The sequence below is a fragment of the Arachis hypogaea genome, chromosome 1 (genome assembly GCF_003086295.3).
Source record: "Arachis hypogaea cultivar Tifrunner chromosome 1, arahy.Tifrunner.gnm2.J5K5, whole genome shotgun sequence".
NCBI lineage: Eukaryota > Viridiplantae > Streptophyta > Magnoliopsida > Fabales > Fabaceae > Arachis > Arachis hypogaea.
This window is the reverse complement of record NC_092036.1, coordinates 55,451,299-55,479,122: the sequence shown is the minus strand read 5'-3', so window position 1 is coordinate 55,479,122 and position 27,824 is coordinate 55,451,299. Positions and strand designations below refer to the sequence as shown.

Here is a 27,824-nt window from a genome sequence, read left to right as displayed (position 1 = left end):
CTCCTGGTAATCTCATTGCTGGTCCTGATGCGGCGGCGCTGTGGGTGCTGGTATAAGTGCATATGAGGAGGAGCTACCTCCAGCACCACTGCACTCATGCGCGTTTGCTTATAGTAGACAACCATTTGCTGCCGCATGTGTAATATGTGCTCCAGCTCCTGTCTAAGCTCCTACCTCAGGGACTCTGTTTCCACATCCCTAAAATCCCTCTCTACCATGCGTGCGAGAACCTCATTGTACCTTTCCTCAGTTAAATAAAGTTGGTGACCCTGATCCTATAGGCTATGGGTTGTGGTATGGACTTGCTCATGTAAATCAACGTCTTGTAGATCTGCAGAGCTGGTGGTTGAGGTAGATGAAGCTCTAAAGGTGAACATGCATAGGTTACTAGTGAAGAATGACCCCACTTTGAAGATGAGATTCTTCTATGGCTTGGATGTGATCTAGTTCCAAACGGCATAAGGATCCACCACAGATGCGCTCAAGGCATTTCCATCATCTGATGTCTGCTGAGATTGTCGTTTCCTAGCCTCAAAGTTCAGAGTGTATAAATCCTAACACATTCAATGTGAATGTCAATATAAGTATAGATATGATAGTATATTATAAATTCTATAAAAAGTCAATTACTTAAATAAAATTCTACAAACTGCTGATCAACAAACTTCTCTTTGTTTTCCTTGAGTGTGTAGGTCTGCTTTAAGACCTTCGCCAAAGAAATAGGATGCTCCAATGACTTTGTGTGCACATATTGGATAAGCATATTAAAAAATCACAATGATTAATTAAAGATAAACATAAAACTAGCTAAGCATATTTAAAGAAGTTATATCATTTTGGCCTTTGTCTTTATAATCATTGTCGAAGCCCCTGTTAGCCCTATTTGTGGCCTGACAACCTGTGAAACTCTCACCTATCTCCTAGTACAAATACGAGGCCATCTTAATGTTAGGTTGAAGCTACTACATTAGGTGGTCCCTCCCCATCCGCACGTCCTCTGACATCTACTGAAGATGCTTTGCCATGCGGTGGTGGAAGATCTACTTTATTGTCTGGTTGTGGGATTTATTTCACGTGAATTTTTCCTACACAATGAAATAATATATGGTTAAAAATTGATGTTATAAAACCATAAATGAAATATAATTAACAGAATAACTAACTTACCGCCCACTTGTCAAACCATCTCTCTTTAACCTCAGGGAAAACCTTCTTGTAGCTAGGCCAAGGGTCGTCATAAAGCTACTTGATACAAATATTATTATCCGTTGCAAACCTAGGATAGGTATATCTGGCAAGCGGAATCACTCCACTGCAATTAAATCATTTTTATAGGCAGGTAGAATCACTCTACTACGGCAAGCGGAATCACTCCAATTCATTAACAATCACATCTGGGAGCAAGTAGAATCACTCTATTACGGCAAATAGAATCACTCCACTGTACTTCCCATGCAGGTATATTTCAAATCAGAAATAATTTTCATTATTCAATCAATTCATAGTCATACTCATCATCATAGCCCAACCAAAAACAATTATTACTCATAATCATACTCATCCCCATTATACATCACTTCACATTTAGTTCATTTTCCTTCAGTTCACTAACTCAGCTCTTTAGGTTTCGTTTCTAACTCCTCCATCTTCAATTACACCGGCTCTAGACTCTTATCGGGGTTTACAAGGGGTTTAAAAGACAAAAAGATTGGTTAAAAACTAAAAAAAATTCAGTTTTTGCAAAATAGGGTGGTCATGCATACGGATGCCTCAGACGTATGCATGAGTGTGAAAATTGGCATAGTCGCGTATGAGAATGTGGTCCGCGCGCATACGCATGACATGCGCCACGTATGCATGGGCGTATAAGTGACAAAATTGCGTACACAAACCATGTTCGCGTATGCATGACTATCAGAATTTGAAAAAGCTGATATGCTGCAGAAACCAATTTTTCAGCCCAAATTTCAAACCATCATAACTTTTTCTACAAAATTCATTTTTCAACCATTCTTGAACCATTGGAAAGATCGATAAATAAACTTTCATAAAAATATAATTTCGTAAAGTTTCCAACTTCGAGGACTGAGTTATTGCCCGCCAAAGTTGGTCAAAAATCAGTTTTAACCAAAAATGGAATTTACCAACTTTTCCAAAAGTTCATAAGCCAAATCAATTTTTAACTCCACAAAATGACCCCAAACCACTCTAATTCACACATTCACAATCAACCAAATTCAAACCTACTCAATTCACACATTTCAACTTCACATATCAAATTCTCAATTCCGCTATTCTAACAAATCATTATCAAATTCCATATACTCAATCCCATAATTACCATCTCAAGTTCATGCATCAAAATATAATACAATCATCACTTACTAAACTTACCTTTCTCGGCCTCCACCCAAATTCACAGCCTCCGGCCCAACATGCATCAATTCAATATATAATTCATAAATACACAGTCACCATTTAAATCATCAATTTCAACAACACTTCAACTACACACATCAATTCCAACTAAATACACAATTCAAACTTATTCTTATGGGCATCTAGCCTAATATTTCTCATTATATTACACGATATTTAAATGAAACTTAAACCATACTTCTTAGAAGCCAAAATTAAACCTTTCACTTGTGAATTTCCACCAAGCCTTAGCTCCAAGCCTCACCAACGATTAATCTAATGCCTCTAACACCAGTCTACACTATTTTCACATAATATACACAATACTCAATATACAAGGGTTTCATAAAATGTCATAAACACAAGTAAAGTGGTTTTTACTTTTTACATAATGAACTATATGATGAAAATCACCTATAGCTCATTCTAGAGTACCCTTAAACCATCAAAATCATAAGATTTTCTCAAAACCCAAACCAAAACTCGAATTTAACATGCTCAGCAAAAATGGGGTAAGAAAATTCAAAATTATTACAAATCTATTCAGATAGAACTGTTGAAGATGAGATGGGTGATACGTGGCTGCAAATGGTGCAGCGATTGGAACTCTGGAGAGGAAGTTACGATGGTTTAAAGAATCAAAGGGTTAGGGTTTGGTCTCTTTTTTCCTCTCCTCTCATTTTCAGCTGCACTCTCTCCTCTCAATGTGTTACAATATGCTGAAATGGCTTAGTAAAGGCTTATATATGTTGGGCTTAGTCCCAAGTTGGGCCCAGTTCAATCGGTTTATCCCGTTGGCTTAATTTTAGGTCAAAACCTTTAATATTAGTATTTTAAATATTTTTACTTTCCTAATTATGAATTTTAATTCTTAACCCTCTTCATTCATAATTAACTTTCTCACTAGCAGTACCAGACAGCTTTAAGCCGGTACAACCAGCTAAAATACAAATATGCCTTTTTACGTGAATTTTCGCAGAAAATCATATATTCCCACTCGAAAAAATCCTCCGAATCCAAATATCATCGTTAAATTTTCAAATTGTGATTGCTATATTTTCCAAATCTTTTTTGCATAATTAGTTAACTACATATTTAATCATAGTTTGACTAGGTTTTACATCCTACCCACCTAATAAAAAATTTTTTGTCTTTAAAAATTTAGTTACCTTTGAATAAATGTGGATAGTCCTTCCTCATATCAGCTTCCAACTCCCAAGTATGCTCTTTAATTCCTGATTGACTCCAAGCCACCTTAACCAATTGAACTTCTTTTCCATAGAGCTTCTTAATGTTCACATTATCAATCTGAACCGGAGCAACATGAAAGCTCAGATTTTCCTTCAACTTAACTAACTCGGGCTCTAATACATGAGTTGCATCTGGGGTATACTTTCGAAGTTGCGAAACATGGAACACGTCATGCAAGTTCGAAAGATATGGTAACAAAGCCACTTGATACGCCACAGAACCAATTTTCTTCACGATCTCAAATAGACCAATGTATCAAGGATTCAAGTTCTTTGTCTTAATTTCTCTTCCAATGCCTGTTGTGGGAGTAACTCTTAGGAATACATGTTCACCCTCTTCAAACTCTAACAGCTTTCTTTGTCGATCTGCATAACTCTTCTGACGGCTTTGCACAGTGAGGATTTTGGTCTTAATTTGCTTAATTTTCTCCGTTATCTCAGCTATCAATTTGGACCTAAGACTCTTGATTCCCTGGGTTCATACTAACACAAAGGTGATTGGCAATTTGGTCCATACAATGCTTCATAAGGGGCCATCCCTATGCTCGCATGATAACTGTTGTTATCAGCAAACTCTACTAATGGCATATACTTATCCTAATTTCCTAGTTGATCCAACACGCACGCTCTCAACATATCCTCTAATGTCTGAATTGTTCTTTCTGATTGTCCATCCATTTGTGGATGATAAGCCATACTTAAACACAATCGTGTACCGAATGCCTTCTGAAAGGCTCCCCAAAACCTTGAAGTGAATCGGGGATCACAATCTGATACAATTATAGCAGGCACGCCATGTAATCTCACAATCTCCTTAATTTACACTCTTCCCAGATGACTTCGGATGTTTAATTTTCACCTTCTAACATGTCAAATACTTAGCCACATATGCCGCCACATCATTCTTTATTCTGGGCCACCAAAACATCCTCTTCAAGTCGTGATACATCTTAGTAACTCTAGGATGAATTAAGAATTCACTCTTATAAGCTTCAGATAGTATTTCATTTCGCAAGTTTCCCACACTTGGTACGCAAATTCTCTCCTTGTAACGGCACTAAAAACTTGGTGCACAAAAATTACACTCACACTATGTAATTCCGCACAACTAACCAGCAAGTGCACTGGGTTGTCCAAGTAATACCTTACGTGAGTAAGGATTGAATCCCACGGAGACTGTTGGCTTGAAGCAAGCTATGGTTATCTTATTATTCTTAGTCAAGATACCAATAGGGTTCTTTAGTTTCAATTGTAAAAAGTGAAAGGACATAAAATAAGTAATTGTTACGCAATAATGGAGAATATGTTGGAGTTTTGGAGATGCTTTGTCTTCTGAATCCCTGCAACATAATGCTTTCTTACTTTCAAACATGCAAGGCTCCTTCCATGGCAAGCTGTATGTAGGGCGTCACCGTTGTCAATGGCTACTTCCCATCCTCTCAGTGAAAATGGTCCAAATGCTCTGTCACTGCACGACTAATCATCTGTCAGTTCTCGATCATGTCGGAATAGGATCCATTGATCCTTTTGTGTCTGTCACTACGCCCAACACTCGCGAGTTTGAAGCTCGTCATAGTTATCCTATCCCTGAATCCTACTTGGAATACCACAGACAAGGTTTAGACCTTCCGGATTCTCAAGGATGCTGCCAAAGGATTCTAGCTTATACCACGAAGATTCTGATTAAGGAATCTAAGAGATACTCATTCAGTCTAATGTAGAACGGAGGTGGTTGTCATGCACACGTTCATGGGTTGAGAATGGTGATGAGTGTCACAGATCATCACATTCATCACGATTAAGTACGAATCAGTATCTTAGATAGAAACAAGCGTGTTTGAAGGGAAAACAGAAATAATTGTTTTAATTCATCGAGATGCTCCAGAGCTCCTGACCCCCAACAATGGAGTTTAGAGACTCATGCCATAAAAAAGTACAAAGTTCAGATCTAAAATGTCATGAGGTACAAAATAAATCTCTAAAAGTTGTTTAAATTCTAAGCTAGTAACCTAGGATTACAAAAAATAAGCAAACTAAGATGGATAGTGCAGAAATCTACTTCTGGGGCCCACTTGGTGTGTGCTGGGGCTGAGACTTGAGCTTCTCACGTGCCTGGGCTGTTTCTGGAGTTAAACGTCAGGTTGTAACCTATTTCTGGCGTTCAACGCCAGAATGTAACATGGAACTGGCGTTAAACACCGGTTTATGTCATTTAACTTCGTGCAAAGTATGGACTATTATATATTGCTGGAATGCCCTGGATGTCTACTTTCCAACCCAATTTAGAGCGTGCGAATGGGACTCCTGTAGCTCCATAAAATCCAATCCGAGTGCAGGGAGGTCAGAATCCAACAGCATCAGCAGTCATTTTTCAGCCTGAATCAGATTTTTGCTCAGCTCCCTCAATTTCAGCCAGAAAATACTTGAAATCACAAAAAAATACACAACTCATAGTAAAGTCCAGAAATATGAATTTTTCCTAAAAACTAATAAAAATATACTAAAAACTAACTAAAACATACTAAAAACTATATGAAATTACCCCAAAAATGCGTATAAAATATCCGCTCATTACAACACCAAACTTAAACTGTTGCTTGTCCTCAAGCAACTAGATAAATAAAATAGGATAAAAAGAAATCAAGAAGCAATAGTATCTCAGAGTTTTAAGTAAAGCTCAGATTCTAATTAGATGAGCGGGACTAGTAGCTTTTTGCTTCCGAACAGTCTTGGCATCTCATTTTATCCTTTGAAATTCAGAATGATTGGCATCCATAGGAACTCAGAATTTAGATAGTATTATTGATTTTCCTAGTTTAGTATGTTGATTCTTGAACACATCTACTTTATGAGTCTTGGCCGTGGCCCTAAGCACTTTGTTTTCCAGTATTACCACCGGATATATAAATGCCACAGACACATAACTGGGTGAACCTTTTCAGATTGTGACTTACCTTTGCTCAAGTCCCCAATTAGAGGTGCCCAGAGTTCTTAAGCACACTCTTTTACCTTGGATCACGACTTTAACCACTCAGTCTCAAGCTTTTCACTTGGACCTGCATGCCACAAGCACATGGTTAGGGACAGCTTGATCTAGCCGCTTAGGCCTGGATTTACTTCCTTGGGCCCTCCTATCCATTGATGCTCATAGCCTTAGATCATTTTCACCCTTGCCTTTTGGTTTAAAGGGCTATTGGCTTTTTCTACTTCTTTTGCTTTTTTTTTTCACTGCTTTTTCTTGCTTCAAGAATCAATTTCATGATTTTTCAGATCAACAATAATATTTGTCTTGTTCATCATTCTTTCAGGAGCCAATAATTTTAACATTCATAAAATTAAATATAAAAAATATGCACTATTCAGGCATTCATTCAGAAGACAAAAAGTATTGCCACCACATATAAATAATTAGAATTTTCCTTATTAAGAACTCGAAAAAAAATATTGCCTCTTTATTCTAAAAATCTACTATTTTATTCATGTTTGATGATGATGAGAAAAATAAATTATAGCTTAATTGGAGATAAAATAAAAATAGAGATACTAATTACTACTACTTCATATATGACGTATAAGGTAAATTCCTAATAAGAACAATTATCACAGAGTTAAAGCTAAGATTAGGACTCAACAACCTTTATTTTGGGAGGTGGATGCTCCTTTAATCTGTGGGGTGCTTGGCCCTTCAAGAGACAGCGTCTGACGCTTTAGTTCCTTCAGTTCACGCCCTTGCTCTTCTTGTTCCTTAAGCAGTTTGCAAAGCATGCTATTTTGATTTTGCTGTTCTTCCTTTAGTTTCTCCATAGCTTCTTGCAAATTGGTGACAGATTCTTCAAGGCGCTCCCAATATTCAATGAGGGATTTCTGGGAGGAACTCCTGTACTCTCCTCTTGATGGGGTCGTCCTGCACCTGTTGTCCCTCCATTGACTTTTTGGTGATTGGTCTCTCAACTGAGATATACTCAGTTACTCCCATCTTCACCCCAGCATCTTTACATAGCATAGAGATTAAGGTTGGATAAGCCAATTTGGCATCTTTGGAGTTCTTGTTTGCAATTATGTAAAGTTCACAAGAAATCAGCTGATGAACTTCCACTTCTTTTTCCAACATAATGCAATGGATCATTACTGCTCTTTTGATGGTGACTTCAGAGCGGTTGCTAGTGGGCAGTATAGAACACCCAATGAAGTCCAGCCAGCCTCTAGCGACTGGTTTGAGATCTTCTCTCTTGAGTTGATTTGGGACACCCTTTGTGCTGGTTGTCCACTTGGTTCCAGGGAGGCGTATGTCCTCTAGAATTTTGTCCAAGCCCTTATTTGTTCTCATCATTCTCCTATTAAAAGAGTCTGGGTCATCTATCAGCTGAGGTAGCTTGAAGATCTCCCTGATTTTGTCAGGATGAAGGTGAACAATCATTCCTCTGACCAGAGTTTGATAGTCATAGAAGGCGGCTCCAGCTAATCTCTGCATATCTGTTTGCCATAGATTAAAGTAGAATTCCTGAACCATGTTCCTTCCCACCTTTGTCTCAGGATTAGCTAGGATTTCCCAGCTCCTGTTTCAAATTTGCTCTTGGATCTCCGGATATTCGTCTTCTTTCAGATCGGATTTAACTTCCTGGATCACTGACCATAGACCCATTATTTTATAGTAATGGTCTGAATGTTTTTTGATTAAGAACTTCCCTTGATTCTAAAGTGGTTTTGGAATATTCTCTTTCTTGCCTCTTGGAGTGGTTTGTTTTCCCTTAGGAGCCATGATCTTAGTGGGTATGGCTTAGTGATCACGGATAAACACACCAAACTTAGAGGTTTGCTTGTCCTCAAGCAAAAAAAAAAAGAAAAGGAGAGGGATAGAAGGAGAGCATAATTCGAATGGTGGAAGAGAGGAGGGAGGCCAAATGTGGATTTAAAGGGAGTGAGGGTGGATCTTCGAAAATTTTGAAAAAAGATAAAATAGAAGATATGATTTGTTAAAGATAAGCATGATAGGAAAAAGATGTAATTTAAAATTGAAAAGTTATGAAAGATATTTGAAAAAGATAAATCTGAATTTTTATTTAAAAAAAAAAGATTTGAGATGAATTTGAAAATATAATTGCGTTTTTGAAAAAAAAATTGAAAAGAAGTTGGATGGGATTTGAAAAGGATTTGTGTTTATGAATTAAGATACATTTGATATCTTTGAAAAAGGGTTTGAAAAATTAGGATTAAAATTTTTGGAATTGAAGGATGAGAGTTTGTAACATGTTTATGCAAGAAATTATGAATTGAAACATGAAAACTGGAAAAATTTTGAGTTGAAAACGAATTCACCTCCTCCCCACAATCCTGGCATTAAACACCCAAACACTGCATGTTTTGGGCATTTAATGCCCATTTGTAGCTTCTCCTGGGCGTTTAACGCCCAGTTGTTACTTTTGGCTGGCGTTAAACGCTAGGAACTCCTTTGTCATTGGGCATTTTTCTGAACGCCCAGGACGTTGTAAATCTGGTGTTAAACGCCCAGAAGATGCTTCTCTCTGCGTTTAACGCCTATATGGTTATCTCCACTGGCGTTGAACGCCCAGTAGATGCTTCTTTTGGGCGTTCAATGCCCAAAACAGCTCTTACTGGCTTTTTCGCACCAGTGAGCTTCTTTTTGCTATTTTATCCTCTGAATCCTTCTGTAACTCTGTATCATTCACTGAAATGTATTATCTAATTTAAAAGTACAAATAAAATAAACTCAGGACTGGGTTGCCTTCCAGCAAGCGCTTCTTTATTGTCTTAGCTGGACTATTACTGAGCTTTAATCAAGTCTCAGTTTTGAGCATTCTTGCTCAAAATTACTTTCAAGATAATGTTTGACTCTCTGTCCATTAACATTGAACTTTTTGTTAGAATCATTATCCTGAAGCTATATGTAACCATATGGTGATACACCTGTAATCACATATGGTCCTCTCCACCGGGATTTCAATTTCCCGAGGAATAATCTGAGCCTAGAATTAAACAGCAGAACTTTCTGCCCTGGCTCAAAGACTCTAGATGACAGCTTCTTGTCATGCCATCTTTTTGCTTTCTCTTTGTAAATTTTTGCATTTTTGAAAGCATTGAGTCTGAATTCATCTAGTTCATTTAACTGGAGCAATCGTTTTTCTCCAGCTAACTTGGCATCAAGGTTTAGGAATCTGGTTGCCCAGTAGGCCTTATGCCATTCCAGTTCCACTGGCAAGTGACAGGCTTTTCCATACACAAGCTGGTATGGAGAGGTCCCTATAGGAGTCTTGAATGCTGATTTGTATGCCCACAGAGCATCATCCAAGCTTCTTGCCCAATCCCTTCTACAGTTAATCACAGTCCGTTCCAGGATTTTTTTAAGTTCTCTATTAGAGACTTCAGCTTACCCATTTGTTTTTGGATGATATGGAGTGACCACCCTGTGGCTAACTCCATATCGAACCAAAGCAGAGTAAAGCTGTTTATTGCAGAAATGAGTGCCCCCATCACTGATTAGTACTCTAGGGATACCAAATCTACTGAAGATGTATTTCTGGAGGAATTTAAACACTGTCTTAGTATCATTAGTGGGTATTGCAATAGCTTCCACCCATTTGGATACATAATCCACTGCCACCAGAGTATAAGTGTTTGAGTATAATGGTGGGAAAGGCCCAATGAAGTCAATACCCCATACATCAAACAACTCAATCTCCAAGATCCCTTGTTGAGGCATGGCATAACTGTGAGGTAGATTGCCAGATCTTTGGCAACTGTCACAATTAAGTACAAACACTCGGGAGTCTTTATAGAGAGTAGGCCAGTAGAAGCCACATTGGAGGACTCTTGTGGCTGTTCGCTCACTTCCAAAATTTCCTCCATACTGTGATCCATGGTAGTGCCAGAGGATCTTCTGTGCTTCGTCTTTAGGCACACATCTACGGATTACTCCATCTGCACATCTCTTGAAGAGATATAGTTCATCCCAAAGATAGTACTTTGCATCCGTGATCAATTTCTTTGATTGCTGCCTACTGTACTCTTTGGGTATGAATCTTACTGCCTTGTAGTTTGCAATGTCTGCAAACCATGGCACTTCCTGGATGGCAAAGAGTTGCTCATCTGGAAAGTTTTTAAAGATCTCAGTAAGAGGGAGGGACGCCCCTTCTACTAGTTCTATTCGGGACAGGTGATCTGCTACTTGGTTCTCTGTCCCTTTTCTGTCTCTTATTTCAATATCAAACTCTTGCAGAAGCAACACCCATCTGATGAGTCTGGGTTTTGAATCCTGCTTTGTGAGTAGATATTTAAGAGCAGCATGGTCAGTGTACACAATCACTTTTGATCCTACTAAATAAGATCTGAACTTGTTAATGGCGTAAACCACTGCAAGTAACTCTTTTTCTGTGGTTGTGTAGTTCTTCTGTGCATCATTTAAAATACGACTGGCATAGTAAATGACGTGCAGAAGCTTGTCATGCCTTTGTCCCAACACTGCACCAATGGCATGGTCACTGGCATTACACATCAGTTCAAATGGTAATGTCCAGTCTGGTGCAAAGATGACTGGTGCTGTGACCAGCTTAGCTTTCAGAGTCTCAAACGCTTGCAGACACTCCTTATCAAAGATAAATGGCGTGTTAGCAGCTAGCAGATTACTCAGAGGTTTGGAAATTTTTGAAAAATCTTTTATAAACCTCTTATAGAATCCTGCATGCCCTAGAAACCTTCTGATTGCCTTAACATTGGCAGGTGGTGGTAATTTTTCAATTACCTCTACCTTAGCTTGATCCACCTCTATTCCCTTGTTCAAAATTTTGTGCCCAAGGACAATTCCTTCAGTCACCATAAAGTGACATTTTTCCCAGTTTAAAACCAGGTTAGTCTCTTGGCACCTCTTTAGAACAAGTACTAGATGGTCAAGACAGGAGCTGAATGAGTCTCCAAATACTGAAAAGTCATCCATGAAGACTTCCAGAAATTTTTCCACCATATCAGAGAAAATAGAGAGCATGCACCTTTGAAAGGTTGCAGGTGCATTGCACAGGCCAAATGGCATCCTTCTGTATGCAAATACTCTGGATGCACATGTGAATGCTGTTTTCTCTTGATCTTGGGGATCTACTGTAATTTGATTATAACCTGAATATCCATCCAGGAAGTAGTAGTATTCATGACCTGTTAGTCTTTCTAGCATCTGGTCTATGAATGGTAAAGAAAAATTATCCTTTCTGGTAGCTGTATTGAGCCTTCTATAATTAATACACATACACCACCCTGTAACTGTTCTTGTAGGAACCAGTTCATTTTTTTCATTACGAACCACTGTCATACCACCCTTCTTAGGGACAACTTGGATAGGGCTTACCCAGGGGCTATCAGAAATGGGATAAATAATCCCAGCCTCTAGTAATTTAGTGACCTCCTTCTGCACCACCTCCTTCATGGCTGGATTTAGCCGCCTTTGTGGTTGAACCACTGGCTTAGCGTCACCCTTCAATAGGATCTTGTGCATGCATCTGGCTGGGCTAATGCCCTTAAGATCACTCATGGACCACCCAAGAGTTGTCTTGTGTGTCATTAGCACTTGAATTAGTGCTTCCTCTTCTTGTGGCTCTAAGGTAGAACTTATTATTACAGGAAAGGTATCACCTTCTCCCATATTTCAGGGGTGGTGGTAATGGTTTGAGCTCGGGTTTAGGAGGTTTCTCCTCTTCCTGAGGGATTCTCAGAGGTTCTATTATTCTCTCTGGTTCCTCCAAATTAGGCTGAACATCTTTAAAGATATCTTCTAGCTCTGATTCGAGACTCTCAGTCATATTGACCTCTTTTACCAGAGAGTCGATAATATCAATGCTCATGCAATCGTTTGGGGTGTCTGGATACTGCATAGCTTTGACAACACTCAACTTAAACTCGTCCTCATTGACTCTCAGGGACACTTCCCCTTTTTGGACCTCAATGAGGGTTCGTCCAGTTGCTAGGAAAGGTCTTCCTAGAATGAGAGTTGCACTCTTGTGCTCCTCCATTTTCAGCACCACAAAGTCAGTGGGAAAGGCAAATGGCCCAACCTTGACAATCATGTCTTCAATCATGCCTGATGGATATTTAATGGAGCCATCAGCAAGTTGGAGACATATCTGGGTTGGTTTGACTTCTTCAGTCAAACCAAGCTTTCTAATAGTGGATGCAAGTATTAGGTTGATACTTGCCCCAAGATCACATAGAGCTTGCTTGGTATAAGTACCCTCTAATGTGCATGGTATCATAAAGCTTTCGGGATCTTTAAGCTTCTCAGGTAAGCTTTTCAGAGTGACTGCACTGCATTCTTCAGCGAGGTAAACTTTTTCAGTTTCCCTCCAATCCTTCTTATGACTTAAGATCTCTTTCTTTCATGAACTTAGCATAAGAGGGTATTTTCTCAAGTGCCTCTGCAAACGGGATCTTTATTTCAAGAGTCCTGAGAAAGTCTGCAAAGCGAGCAAATTGCTTATCCTGTTTCGCTTGGCGGAGTTTCTGAGGATAAGGCATTTTGGCTTTGTATTCCTCAACCTTAGTTGCTGTATGTTTATTGCCTACAGATGTGGGTTGAGAAGCCTTTTTAGAGGGGTTGCTATCAGCACTTGTATGTGTTTGATCCTCCACTGGCATTTGAATGCTAGGGGTGGAAGCTGGATTGGCGTTAGACGCCAACTCTTTACCTGTTTCTGGCGTCTGAATGCCAGAACTGAGCTTCCTTTGGGCATTCAACGCCAACTTCTTGCCTGTTTCTGGCGTTTGAACGCCAGAATTGAGCATGGATTGGGCGTTTAATGCCAGCCCTTCACCCTTTTCTGGCGTTTGAACGCCAAAATTGTTCATCTCTGGGCTCTTACTGTCCTCAGAGGGATTTTGGGTAGCAGTTTGTTCATTTCTTGGCTTCCTGCTGCCTTGAAGTGAGGTATTTAATATTTTCCCACTTCTTAATTGAACTACTTGGCACTCTTCTGTTATTTGTTTTGATAACTGTTGTTCTGTTTGCTTCAATTGCACTTCCATATTCATATTAACCATCCTTGTTTCTTGTAATATCTCCTTGAATTCGGCTAGCTGTTTTGTTAGAAAATCTAATTGCTGATTGAATTCAGTAACTTGTTCTGCAGGACTGAGTTCAGCAGTTACTGTTTTAGCTTCTTCTTTCATGGAAGACTCATTACTTAAGTACAGATGCTGATTTATGGCAATTGTATCAATGAGCTCTTGAGCCTCTTCAATTGTCTTTCTCATGTGTATAGATCCACCAGCTGAGTAGTCTAGAGAAATCTGAACTTTCTCTGTAAGCCCATAATAGAAGATGTCTAACTACACCCACTCTGAAAATATTTCAGAGGGGCATTTTCTTAGCATCTCTCTGTACCTCTCCCAGGCATCATAAAGGGATTCATTATCTCCTTGTTTAAAGCCTTGGATGCTCAGCCTTAGCTGTGTCATCCATTTTGGAGGGAAATATTGATTCAGAAATTTTTCTGACAGCTGTTTCCATCTCCTTATGCTAGCCTTAGGTTGGTTATTTAACCACCTCTTAGCTTAGTCTTTTACAGCAAATGAAAACAGTAATAATCTGTAAACATCCTGATCTACTTCTTTAGCTGTGCCAGAAACTCTGTAGGTTCTTCCTGTGGAAGACCAAAATACTGGCAACTTTGCTGCACCATGATAATGAGCTGAGGATTCAACTCAAAACTACTGACTCCGATGGAAGGTATACAGATACTACTCCCATATGAATCAGTAGTGGTGTTAGCATATGACCCCAGAGTCCTTCTGGACTGTTCATTTCCACTTAGATCCATGATGGAGAAAGGGAGATGATGTGGATTTATTTTATTTATTTTATTATATAAAAAAATAATTTTCGAAATAATAAAGTAAAATAAAATAAAAAATAAAAATAGAAAATTTGAAAATATTTTATGAAGATTTTTGAAAAAGTGAGGAGAGAAAAAGTGGTTAGGATATTTTTGAAAAAGATGTGATTTTTTAAAAAAATATTAAAAGGATAAGATTTTGAAAAATTTTGAAATTGAAATCTGAATTCTTATGAAAAAAATTCGAAATAATTGCTTAAAAATAGTTAGAAAAGATATTTTTTATTTTTGAATTTTATTATGAAAGAGAAAAACACACAAAAGACACAAGACTTAAAATTTTTAAATCCAATGCTCCTTGTTTTCAAAAATTTTGGAGGGAAAACACCAAGGCACACCAAACATAAAAATTTTAAGATCAAAACACAAAGAAGACTCAAGAACACCTTGAAGACACACAAGAACAACAAGAACAAAAGAAAGAACACTAAACTTCAAATTTTTAGAAAACCACAATAAAATTTTTGAAAATTAAAGAAAAATTAACAAGAGAACACCAAACTTAAAGTTTGGCACAAGATTTAATCAAAGAAAAATTATTTTTAAAAAGATTTTAAAAAAGAAAAACTCAAAGGGGCAACTATTCCCAAGAAAATAGACACATTTAACAAATGCAAGGATTGAACAGATAAAAACTATTTATTTTTTTTTATGACAAAAACACAAAGGACACCAAACTTAAAACATGCAACTAGACTCAATGAAAAACTAACAATTAATAAAGAAAAATAATATTTTTGAAGAATTTTTTTTAAAAAGGGATAATAAAAGATTCACCGTCAGTAAGATTCACATTTTTTTAAAAAACACAATTTTTTCCTAATTCAAGCAATAAGATTCACCGTCAGTTGTCCAAACTCGAATAATCCCCGGCAACGGCGCCAAAAACTTGGTGCACGAAAATTACACTCACACTATGTAATTCCGCACAACTAACCAGCAAGTGCACTGGGTCGTCCAAGTAATACCTTACGTGAGTAAGGGTCGAATCCCACGGAGATTGTTGGCTTGAAGCAAGGTATGGTTATCTTATTATTCTTAGTCAGGATACCAATAGGGTTCTTTAGTTTCAATTGTAAAAAGTGAAAGGGCATAAAATAAGTAATTGTTACGCAATAATGGAGAATATGTTGGAGTTTTGGAGATGCTTTGTCTTCTGAATCCCTACAACATAATGCTTTCTTACTTTCAAACATGCAAGGCTCCTTCCATGGCAAGCTGTATGTAGGGCGTCACTGTTGTCAATGGCTACTTCCCATCCTCTCAGTGAAAATGGTCCAAATGCTCTGTCACAGCACGGCTAATCATCTGTCGGTTCTCGATCATGTCGGAATAGGATCCATTGATCCTTTTACGTCTGTCACTACGCCCAACATTCACGAGTTTGAAGCTCGTCACAGTCATCCTATCCCTGAATCCTACTTGGAATACCACAAACAAGGTTTAGACCTTCCGGATTCTCAAGGATGTTGCCAACGGATTCTAGCTTATACCACGAAGATTCTGATTAAAGAATCTAAGAGATACTCATTCAATCTAATGTAGAACAGAGGTGGTTGTCAGGCACACGTTCATGGGTTGAGAATGGTGATGAGTGTCACAGATCATCACATTCATCACGGTTAAGTACGAATCAGTATCTTAGATAGAAACAAGCGTGTTTGAAGGAAAAACAGAAATAATTGTCTTAATTCATCAAGACGCTGCAGAGCTCCTCACCCCTAACAATGGAGTTTAGAGACTCATGCTGTCAAAAAGTACAAAGTTTAGATCTAAAATGTCATGAGGTACAAAATAAATCTCTAAAAGTTGTTTAAATACTAAGCTAGTAACCTAGGTTTATAGAAAATGAGTAAACTAAGATGAATAGTGCAGAAATCTATTTCTGGGGCCCACTTGGTGTGTGCTGGGGCTGAGACTTGAGCTTCTCACGTGCCTGGGCTGTTTCTGGAGTTAAACGTTAGGTTGTAACCTATTTCTGGTGATCAACTCCAACTTGTAACCTGTTTCTGGCGTTCAACGCCAGAATACAACATGAAACTGGTGTTAAACGCCAGTTTACGTCGTTTAACTTGGCACAAAGTATGAACTATTATATATTGCTGGAAAGCCCTGGATGTCTACCTTCCAACCCAATGGAGAGCGCACCAATTGGACTCATGTAGCTCCAAAAAATCCATTCCGAGTGCAGGGAGGTCAGAATCCAACAGCATCTGCAGTCCTTTTTCAGTCTGAATCAGATTTTTGCTCAGCTCCCTCAATTTCAGCCAGAAAATACCTGAAATCACAGAAAAATACACAAACTCATAGTAAAGTCTAGAAATATGAATTTTGCCTAAAAACTAATAAAAATATACTAAAAACTAACTAAAACATACTAAAAACTATATGAAATTACCCCCAAAAAGCGTATAAAATATCCGCTCATCAAGGAACAACATAAAGGAAATTACAACAAAAGAATGGAAGAATGATGAGTGTAACAACAAAGAATTGAAGAGTAGAAGTAGAAGAAGATGAATTAAAAACCTAGATCTAAGAACTAACCTAATCCTAATCCTAATCCTAGAGAGAAGTAAGAGCTTCTCTCCCTAAAACTAACTCTAAACTAATTCTAATGAGTGTGAATGATGGAATCCCCCTTTTCTCTTCAATCATTGCTTTAAAAAGTAGTTTAGGTGCCAAAGTTGGTTGAAATTGGGCCCCACAACTCTTGAGAATTCGTTGGGTGCGAATTCACTTAAAAATCAAGTATCAGCATTGACGCGTACGCGCACAGCACGCGTACGCGTCCATAGGGCAATTCGCAAAGGTGCGCGTAAGTGCCTGGTGCGCGCATGCGTCCATGGGCGAGTTCAACTCTTTGGCTTTTCATGATTTCTCCACTTTGCATGCTTTCTTCTTCACTCCCTTGATCCATTCCTAGCCTTTTCAATCTGAAATCACTAACAAACACATCAAGGCATCTAGTGGAATCAAAGGGAGATTAAAATCATCAAATTAAAGGTCTAAAAGCATGTTTTCACATCGAAGCACAAATAAGGAGACAATCACAAAATCATGCTAATTCATTGGCTAAATGTGAGAAAAGGTTAGCAAAATACTCTAAATTCAACATAAGATAAACCCTAAAAATGGGATTTATCAACCTTCCCACACTTTAACCAAGCATGTCCTCATGCTTAAACCAAGAATGAAGCAAGGGTATGGCATTTATTCAATGGGAACTAACTAAATGCAATCTACCTATATGCAACTATCTAAATGAATGCAATTGCTTGGTCAAAATAAATCAATTCCCAAGAAGCATATATGCACAAGGGCTAAGGACTAGCAAGTCTAATCCACAATTGAATTGAGCTATTAAATATTTTTACAAACTTGCATGAAGGGATGATCATAGGTGAAAAACATGTAATTGAGCAATCGAACCCTCACCGGATGTGTTTGCGCTCTATTCGCTCAAGTGTTTAGGGTTGATTCTCTCAATTCTCCTCTATTTCATGCTTTCTAAGATTTGTGTTTCTTCTAACAATCAACATTTATTTCATGTATGCATACAATTATCATGAGGTCTTTTCTTTGGTTGTAATGGGGCTAGGGTCAAGGTAGGATGTATATTTGGTCAAGTGAGCTTGAAATTTGAATCTTTGATAAGCTTAAACTTCCAACCTAACCTATGACATCCTATACAATTTCAAAGCTAGACTAACTACCCATTTTTCTCACTTTTTCACATACTCATGCACTTCCTTTTCATTTCACAACATTCATGCATTGACCTTTATTTAGCTTTGCTTTGGGGCATTTTGTCCCCTTTTTATTTCTTTCCCTTTTTTTTCTTTGTTTCTTTCTTTTTTCTATTTTTTCTTTTCCATATCATTTTTCTTTTTCTTTTGTTTTTCTCATTTTTTTCTTTCTTTCTTTCAAGAATATCAATGCATATGGTTTTACATTTAATTAACACATGAGCATATACCCAATTCTCAATATTTATAATAAAAATACAAAACTACCCTTTTATTCCCCCAATGTCTCAAGATTCCCACACTTGAATGATACTCACACATACTAGCCTAAGCTAATCAAAGATCCAAGTTAAGGACATTTATTGTTTTTCGCTTTAAGGCTTGTAAGGTGCTAAATTAAAGAACAAGTGGGTTAAGCGTAGGCTCAAATTGGCTAACAATGGAAGGTAAAAGGTAAGGTCATTTGGGTAAGTGAGCTAATAAATTGATGGCCTCAATCATATAAATGCATGAATACACAAAATAATGGACATAAAGAATCAAACAAATCAAAGATTGCAATCATAGAAAGAGAATAATGCACACAAGAAGGAAAATAAGTGGTTATAAGATGTAACCACACCATTAGGCTCAAATCTCACTTGCTTGTGTTCTTAGCTTAAAAACATGATCCACAAGATATATAATTCAAGCAAGTTCTTTGAAAAGTTTTCAGTCAAATTAATTAGTGCCCTATAGATAGAAATCCTTGAAAATTTTCATTATTTTGACTAAGCTTATTGTGTATACATATGCAAAAATAAGAAAATGCAACAAAAATCCTAAAAACCTAAAATGAAGTGCAAAAGTGTTGGGATTAGAAATTTGTCACCCAAAATCGCTGATCGGTCGGACGACCTCCCCACACTTAAAAGTTTGCACCGTCCTCGGTGCACTCAAATATGAGCAATGGGGTACGGCAACTCTCCGGATTGCTACATGTTCTTTCTTCCGCTTCCGTTTTTGCTTGGGGTGCATCATTCATGAAAAACAAAAATATAACACCAACAAAAGCAAGGAAGCAAACATTGTTGGAATGAGGTACTAATCACTAGAATTGAGTGAGTAAATTAGTGTGACATTAATGACAAATAAGTGTGTGAATTCTAAATTGCACCTTTCAGAACACACATTAGCATAAAAATCTATGTCACAAAAGAAGCATGCACTTTACTCATTCTAGTATGCTTGAGGTGCTTTAAGTGAACTTGTAAGGGAAGACAAGCATTGAAAAAGCGTGAAAGCATTCAAGCGAAAAACATATGGATGCATATAATCAAGAAGCACAATGCATTGAGATAAATGCTCAACATCATCTATCAAGAGATTACCTAATCAAAGAATAAGGTTCAAATCACATGGTGGCCAAATCATGCAATTCAAAAGGATTAAACATGCTTGAAGGCAAATCTAATGTACTTGGTATCCACCAATTGAAGCATGAAGAGCTCAAAACCAAGTAGCAAAATATAACCTCAATTAAAGAGTCCAACAATGATCATCCAAAAACAAGCATGCTAAAATAGCATGTAGTTAATGGTAAGCAACAATGTATAGTAAACAAAATTAGTAGTCCAACACCTATAATGAAAGGGAAAATGAAATGAAAACTAAACTAAGTAACTAACTAATTAAATGGTTACAAGTGGTGTTTGGAAATGTTGGATGAAAAGCAGAAGGAGTGAAGAAGAAAGGAGAAGGAAAGAAATGGAGGAGGAGAAGAAAAGAAATATTTGAAATAAGGGCATCCGCGAGTACGCACGCATGGCACGCGCGCGGATGGGTGAATAGTGAGGGGGCGCAGAAGCGTACAGTGCGTGTCAGCGTGGGTGGTTGCCCATGCCAGGAGCTTAATATTGGCCCAGAGTTGGCGCAACTCTCGGCCTGAAGTATGGTGCCGCATCTGTGAAGGGGTGCATACGCGCACAACGTGCGTACGCGTCCCTACTCCCTCTCTTCTCTTTTTCTTTTTTTTTTCTTCGAGAGTGACGCGTAGACGCCATGTACGCGTACGCGTGAAGCCGGTTATGCCCCAGGCACAATGCACGCGCGACGTTCGCATAACTCTCAGGTTATTGGCTGAGGGTGGAACTTCTACATCCACGCGTGCGCGCCATGTACGCGTGCGCGTGGATGGTCGAAAATGCTGGAAGTGCGCGTACGTACCATGTACGCGTACGCGTGGATAGTGCTCTATTTTTCAAAAATTTTCCAAGTTCTTGCACCAAACTAAGCCTTCCAAACCTCCAAACATCTACCAAAACACCTTAAAACATTATTTAACACACTAGACTACCAAATAAACTCAACCAACTAATCTAAATATGAAATTAAACTAATTCTACCAATATTTACAAAAGAGAAAATGAAAAGATATTACCATGGTGGGGTGTCTCCCACCTAGCACTTTTGTTTATTGTCCTTGAGTTGGACTTATGGGGAGCTCCTCTCAAGGTGGCTTGTGCTTGAATTCATCTTGGAACTCCCACCAATGCTTGGTTCTCCATTGTGCCCCAAGATTTCTCATGGATTGAGCCAAGTATTGATGGAGTTCTTCACAAGCTTGGGGCTCCTAAATTTGATCCTCTTTTTCTAATCTGGGATCCCACACTTTATTTTTACACCCGTCTTGAAGTTGATCATCATTATTAGTCCAACCGGGTGGTGAGCATGATGAATTCTCTATATAGTGGCCAACAATCCTCTTAGACCCATCTATTTGAGCACTACTCCAACCTTTATATCTCATGTTTGATGCATTAACCATAATGAGCCTTGATTTGCAACGCCCACCACAAAACCTTTTCTACTTACACTTCATCCCATAAAGTTCCCTAAGTTGGCCATCTGTTTCAAGCAAACCATATTTAAGTGGGATAATAAAGCTAATAGAAATGAATTTCACCCACTCAAATGAAGGTGTGGATGGCAACCTAGGCAAAGATGATTTCGAGGTTCTTGACAAAGCGTACTCCACTCCCATCCTTCTATTTTTAGGGACTTTCATCTCCTCACAAGATCCCTTAATCTCAATCTTTTGTTCAACAATTTTACCTAGGCCTTTTCCTTTACTTAATTTATAAATGGGAGGGTGAGAAAATGCTACCTCCACAATGCTTTCAAATCCAACGGGAGAATGTTCTTCATGCTCAAAGGATTCTTCACCACTAAGCTTTGATGCTTGGTCTTCATCACCAAGGGAACTCAATTCTTGCTCTATCCCATCCAAGTCCTCATATGGAATATGCCTTGGAGGTTGTGCACATCCCTCCTCAACATCAATTTCAATCTTCTTGGAGAGGTCTTCTTCAACTCTAGGTTCCCATGGAGGTTCCGCATCTCCTAAGTCTTCAACCATTTCTTCCTTTTCTTCAACAATTATGGCTTCCTCCAATTGTTCCAATAAAAAGCAACTTCCCTCATTTTCCACCGGATTTTCCAATCTCTCCTTCATGCTATGTTCTTCATTCGATTCTCCACATGTAGCTATGAGAATTTCTTGAGGGTTCAAGCATTGGGAGGCTAATTGATTTGTTACCGCATCCAAGGCGGCCATAAAATTTTGCACATCCCTTTTCATCTCTTCTTGCCCTTGAACAAGAACACCAAGGGTTTCCTCCATTAGAGATTGGAGTGGGTGGAAGGGTTCATCAATTTGGGGGAATGGTTCATAGTAGGAAGGTGTTTCTTTTTGGTAGAGTTGTGGTGGTTCAATATTTTCCATTCTTTCCACTTGTTGCACAACACCCTCCATGGTTGCTTGAAATTGATCCAATGCTTCCTTGAGACGATCCCTTGACTCTTGTTCCTCTTGGATATCATGAGTAGGATCATAGGGCTCTTGGATTGAAGGACATGAGTATTCTTCCATGGGAGGTTGTGGTGAAAAGTAGTATTCATCTTGTGGTTGGAAATTTTCATATATTGGAGGTGGTTCATCTTGGTAATAATATGGAGGGGGTGGCTAATAAATCACTATTTTATGATTTATCTTGTACTTAATTGAGTGGATTTTATCAATCTTTCATACACTTATTCATACTATTCGCATGTTTGACATTTTCCTTCCTGATTTTGTGCTATGATTGAAAACATGCTTCTTTGGTCTTAATTTTGCTATGTTTAATCCTCTCTTATTACCATTCGATGTCTTGATATGTGTGTTAAGTGATTTCAGAGATTCCAGGATAGGAATGGCTTAGAGGATGGGAAAGGAAGCATGCAAAAGTGGAAGGAATACAAGAAGTTGAAGAAATTGCTAAGCTGTCCAGCCTGACCTCTTTGCACTCAAACGATCATAACTTGAGCTACAGAGGTCCAAATAATGCGATTCCAGTTGTGTTAGAAAGCTAACATCTGGGGCTTCGCAAAGAAATATAATTTGCCATAGCTGCCCCGAAGTCAGGTGACACGGACGCGTGGATGACGCGCATGCATCGCACATGCAAATTTCAATCCACGCAAACGCATGGACGACGCCTCCGCGTCACTTTGCCGCGACTTGTACGAACCAGCAGTGATTTCTGGGCTATTTTTGACCTAGTTCTCAGCCCAGAAAATACAGATTAGAGACTATAAAGTAGGGGAATGCATCCATACATCATACAACATACAAACACTCATATTTTCACTTTTCATAATTTAGATGTAGTTTTTAGAGAGAGAGGCTCTCTCCTCTCTCTTAGGATTTAGGATTAGGATTAGGATTTAGGATTTCTATTAGGATTAGGCTATGATTTCTTCAATCACAGGTTCAATATTGTTTTTATTTATTTTCTCTTTTATTTGTTTATGAACTTTTCATGTTAGGATTTTCTTAAATAATATAAATTGAGGTATTTCAGACTCATGATTACTTTCTTTTATTTATTATATAAATAATTTATGATTTATTTCCCATTTTGGCTTTGGTTGATTAATTGGTAACTCTTGAGTTGTCAAACTCATCGTGATTGATAATTACTATCTTTGCTGATTAATTTAGATTCCTATAACTCTAGTCTTTCCTTGAGGAGTTGACTAGGACTTTAGGTGTTAAATTAATTTGTCCACTTAACTGACCTTCATAGTTAGAGGTTGACTTAGTGGTAGCAGAAATATAATTCTCATCACCATTAATAAGGATAACTAGGATAGGACTTCCAGTTTACATACATTGCAAAGAGATTTTCTAATTATTAATTTATTTTTCTTATCAATTAAATTATTTGTTCAAACCTTTTCAAAACCCCGAAATATACCTTTGCATAACCAATAATAAATCATACTTTCCTGCAATTTCTTGAGAAGATGACCTGAGGTTTAAATACTTTGATTATCAATTCCAAAGGGGTTTGTTATTTGTGACAACCAAAACGTTTGTACGAAAGGATTTTCTGTTAGTTTAGAAGCTATACTTACAATGCGATTATATTTTTATAAAATTCTTTACTAGAAAAAATTCAATCGTCAGTGGCTTTTGAAAATGTTGATGTTGGAGTGGTGGTGGCTCTATGTGTGGTTCATATAGCTCATATGGTTGTTGGTAGGATGGATATGGATTAGGGTCATATGAAGGTGGTTGGTGAAAAGAGGCTTGTGAGTGTGGTTGAAGTTCATGTTGAGGATATGATTCATAGGAATATGGTGGTGGTTCTTGATATTCACAAGGAGATTCACCATAGCCATTAGATTGGTATGCATCATAGAATGGCTCTTTTTCATAGTGCATTGGTGGAGGTTGTTGCCATGAAGATTGATCATATGCATATGGCTCCTCCCACCTTGAGTGTCCCATCCTTGATACACATTCTCATTGAAGTTCTTATCACCTAAAACATAGTTGTAATCACACTCATAGCCAAAGTGAGAATTCATGATAGCAAGAGAAAATAAAAATCAAAAGATAATAGAAAACAATAGAAATAAAATTCTACAACTAGCAAATAAAGCAAAAAGCAAGATATTCACACTATTCACATATGTACAATAACCAATAACATAACACCATTGCAACTCCCCGGCAACGGCGCCATTTTGATGATTGGTTTTTTGACGGTTTAGAATTTTACTAATGAAATCTCGTTGCAAGTATAGTTTCTAAACCAACAATAATCCTTTCATACAAAAATTTGTTTGTTACTAGTACAAACCCCTAAATTTATAAATAAAAATATTGAACCTCGGGTCGTTCTTCCTAGGAATTGTAATGAAGTGTCTTGTTATTGGTTGTGAGTTATATTTGGGGTTTTTAAGATATTAGACAAAAAAAATGTAAATTGCAAAGAAAAGAAACTAACAACTAACAAAACTCTTGGCAAGGCATGAGAACTAGAAGTCCTATCCTAGTTATCCTCCTCAATTGTGACCACAAATTGTCCATTGCTCCCACTTAGTTAACCTCTAACCATGGAGGAAAGTCAAGTGGATGAATCAATTTGATTCCTCAAGTCCTAATCAACTCCTAAAGGAAAGACTAGCTTTAGAGACATTCAAATCAATTAGCAACTTCTAATTATCAATCAACAAGGGAATTAGATAATTCAAGAGTCACTAATTACTCAACCAAAGCCAAGAGGAACAAAATCTACACTAAAACCAAAAGAAGCATTTTGTCAAACACATAAGAGGCATAGAAGGAAAGCACATGAAATCTACAACAAGAATGAAATCTAACAACAATTATTGAAAGGAATTGACAACAACAATCAAAAGAAACATAATTATTATGAATTACCTTGAATTGAATTGAAAGAAAATGGAAGGAACAAGAGTAGATCTACAACAAAGTATAGGAACAACATAAAGGAAATTACAACAAAAGAATGGAAGAATGATGAGTGTAACAACAAAGAATTAAAGAGTAGAAGTAGAAGAAGATGAATTAAAAACCTAGATCTAAGAACTAACCTAATCCTAATCCTAATCCTAGAGAGAAGTGAGAGCTTCTCTCTCTAAAACTAACTCTAAACTAATCCTAATGAGTGTGAATGATGGAATCCCCCTTTGCTCTTCAATCCTTGGCTTTAAATAGCAGTTTAGGCACCAAAGTTGGTTGGGATTGGGCCCCACAACTCTTGAGAATTTGTTGGGTGCGAATTCACTTAAAAATCAAGTATCAGCATCGACGCGTACGCACACAGCACGCGTACGCGTCCATGGGGCAATTTGCAAAGGTGCGCGTAAGCGCCTGGTGCACGCGCGTGTCCATGGGCGAGTTCAACTCTTTGGCTTTTCATGATTTCTCCGCTTTGCATACTTTCCTCTTCACTCCCTTGATCCATTCCTAGCCTTTTCAATCTGAAATCACTAACAAACACATCAAGACATCTAGTAGAATCATAGGGAGATTAAAATCATCAAATTAAAGGTCTAAAAGCATGTTTTCACATCTAAGCACAAATAAGGAGATAATAAAAAAATCATGCTAATTCATTGGCTAAATGTGAGAAAAGGTTAGCAAAATACTCTAAATTCAACACAAGATAAACCCTAAAAATGGGGTTTATCAAACATCTTCTATAGCTCTTCACTCTCTTGTTGTGATTTATTAATATCAGTCTTCAAACTCACACCTTCGGCCACATCCTCCACTCCTAACCTCAACCTCGGAAACTTACTTAACAACTTCTGTTCCTTGAGCATCATCCATGCCACACTCAAAGAGTTTCTGCTCAAGGCATCTGCCAAAACGTTCACCTTATCGGAATGATAGTTTAGATCGAAGTCGTAGTCTTTTAATAACTCCATTCACCTTCTCTGTCTTATATTCAGTTCCTTTTGATTAAAAACATATTTCAAACTCTTGTGATCAAAGAAGACCCTAAATGTTACCCCGTACAGGTAATGCATCCAAATTTTCAAAGTAAACACTACAGCCGTAAGCTCCAAGTCATGTGTTAGATAATTCACTTTATGCGGTCTCGGTTACCGTGAGGCATAAGCCACCAGGTTCTAATTTGCATTAATATGCAGCCTAAACCCTTTTATATTGCATCACAATAAATTTCAAACGGTTCATTTGGCTCAGGTAGAATAAGTGTTGGCACTGAAGTTAACCTTTCTCTCATGGTCAGAAAACTCTCTTCACACTCCGGCATCCACACAAATGGTACTTCTTTACGCGTCAACTTTGTCATTGGCAAGGCAATCTGTGAGAATTCCTTAATAAATCTCCTATAGTATCCAGCCAACCCTAAGAAACTTCTGATCTCAGTTACAGATTTGGCCTCTTCCACTCAGTTACCACCTCAATCTTAGATGGATCTACTGCAATCCCATCCTTACTCACCACATGACCTAAGAACTTTACTTCTCTCTTCCAAAATTTGCACTTCAAAAGCTTTGTATACAATTTCCTCTTCTTCAAGATTTACAATACAACTCTGAAGTGCTCTTCATGCTCTTCATCGGTTTTAGAATACACTAAGATGTCGTCTATGAATACCACCATGAATTTATCCAAAAAGGGCTCGAACACCCTTTTCATGTAATCCATGAACACAGCAAGGGCGTTTGTTAACCCAAAGGACATCACTGCATACTCATAGTGACCATAGCAAGTTCGAAACGTAATCTTAAGGATGTCAGCTTCTTTCACCCTAATTTGATGGTATCCTGACCTTAGGTCGATCTTTGAAAATACGCCAACTCTTTGTAATTAATCCATCAGATCATCAATTCGTGGTAAAGGATATTTGTTCTTCACTGTCACCTTATTCAATTTCCGGTAGTTAATACATAATCTCATACCTCCATCCTTCTTTTTCACTAACAACTCAGGTGCTCCCCATGGGAAAGCACTTGGTTGAATGAAGCTCTTGTCTATCAACTCTTCCAAATGCTTATTCAACTCTGCCAACTCCAATGGTGCCATTCGATAAGGTGCAATCAACACTGGTCCAGCTCTCGGCACTAAGTCTATAGCGAATTCAATATCTCTCTGAGTTGGAAACTCGGGTATATCCTTGGAAAAAACTTCAGAAAACTCTCACACAATCAGTATTTGATCTAACCCTTGCTCATTCTCTAATGAATTTGCAGCCAAAAGGATAAACCCTTGGCACTCTACTCCACTAAGATTCACCTTTACCGCATTTAAGTTATAGCTCCGTGCAACCACCGGTCCTTCTGATTCTTCAGACATAAACCGGATAGAATGCTTGAAGCAATCAAACAACACCCAATTTACAAACAACCAATCCAAACCCAATATCAAGTCTAACTCAATCATTGGTAAATAGATAAAATCATGAACAAACTCTCGGTTCTCCACTCTAAAGTGAACTTCTTGGTATCCTAATCTAGTCACCATAGTTTTAGAAGCAGGAGTATGCACATGTAAATCAAATGATAATGTTGACACCTTTAATCCTAATTCAGCAGCTTTATCAAAGTCTATGAATGAATTGCTCCATATCATACAACACAGTTAACATTTTACCATCAATTTCGTATTTACTTCTGATCAAAGTCTCTGATTTAGCAGTATCATCCGCCAT

General features: G+C 37.9%; 1 protein-coding gene across 1 annotated transcript; it reads right to left on the bottom strand.

Annotated features, from left to right (window-relative positions):
• Positions 1-443: 443 nt before the first annotated feature.
• On the bottom strand, positions 444-27,824 carry LOC140183276 (uncharacterized). Its single transcript, XM_072231315.1, has 9 exons — positions 27,767-27,824; positions 27,410-27,720; positions 27,076-27,289; positions 25,897-26,006; positions 4,294-4,413; positions 3,994-4,140; positions 3,588-3,897; positions 666-736; positions 444-554 (listed from the first exon to the last, which is right to left on the bottom strand). The coding sequence occupies exons 1-9, from the start codon at positions 27,822-27,824 to the stop codon at positions 444-446; spliced, it is 1,452 nt and encodes a 483-aa protein (XP_072087416.1).

Excerpts from the sequence above, each read along its gene's own strand:
- LOC140183276 (XM_072231315.1), bottom strand. The coding sequence starts at position 27,824 with ATGGCGGATGATACTGCTAAATCAGAGACTTTGATCAGAAGTAAATAC. Across the intron at positions 26,007-27,075 it reads AGTGAAAAAGAAGGATGGAG|ATGCCTTGAGCAGAAACTCT; the intron begins GTATGAGATTAT and ends ACGTTTTGGCAG. Across the intron at positions 4,414-25,896 it reads TGGAGGATGTGGCCGAAGGT|GTTTTGGGGAGCCTTTCAGA; the intron begins GTGAGTTTGAAG and ends ATTCACTTCAAG.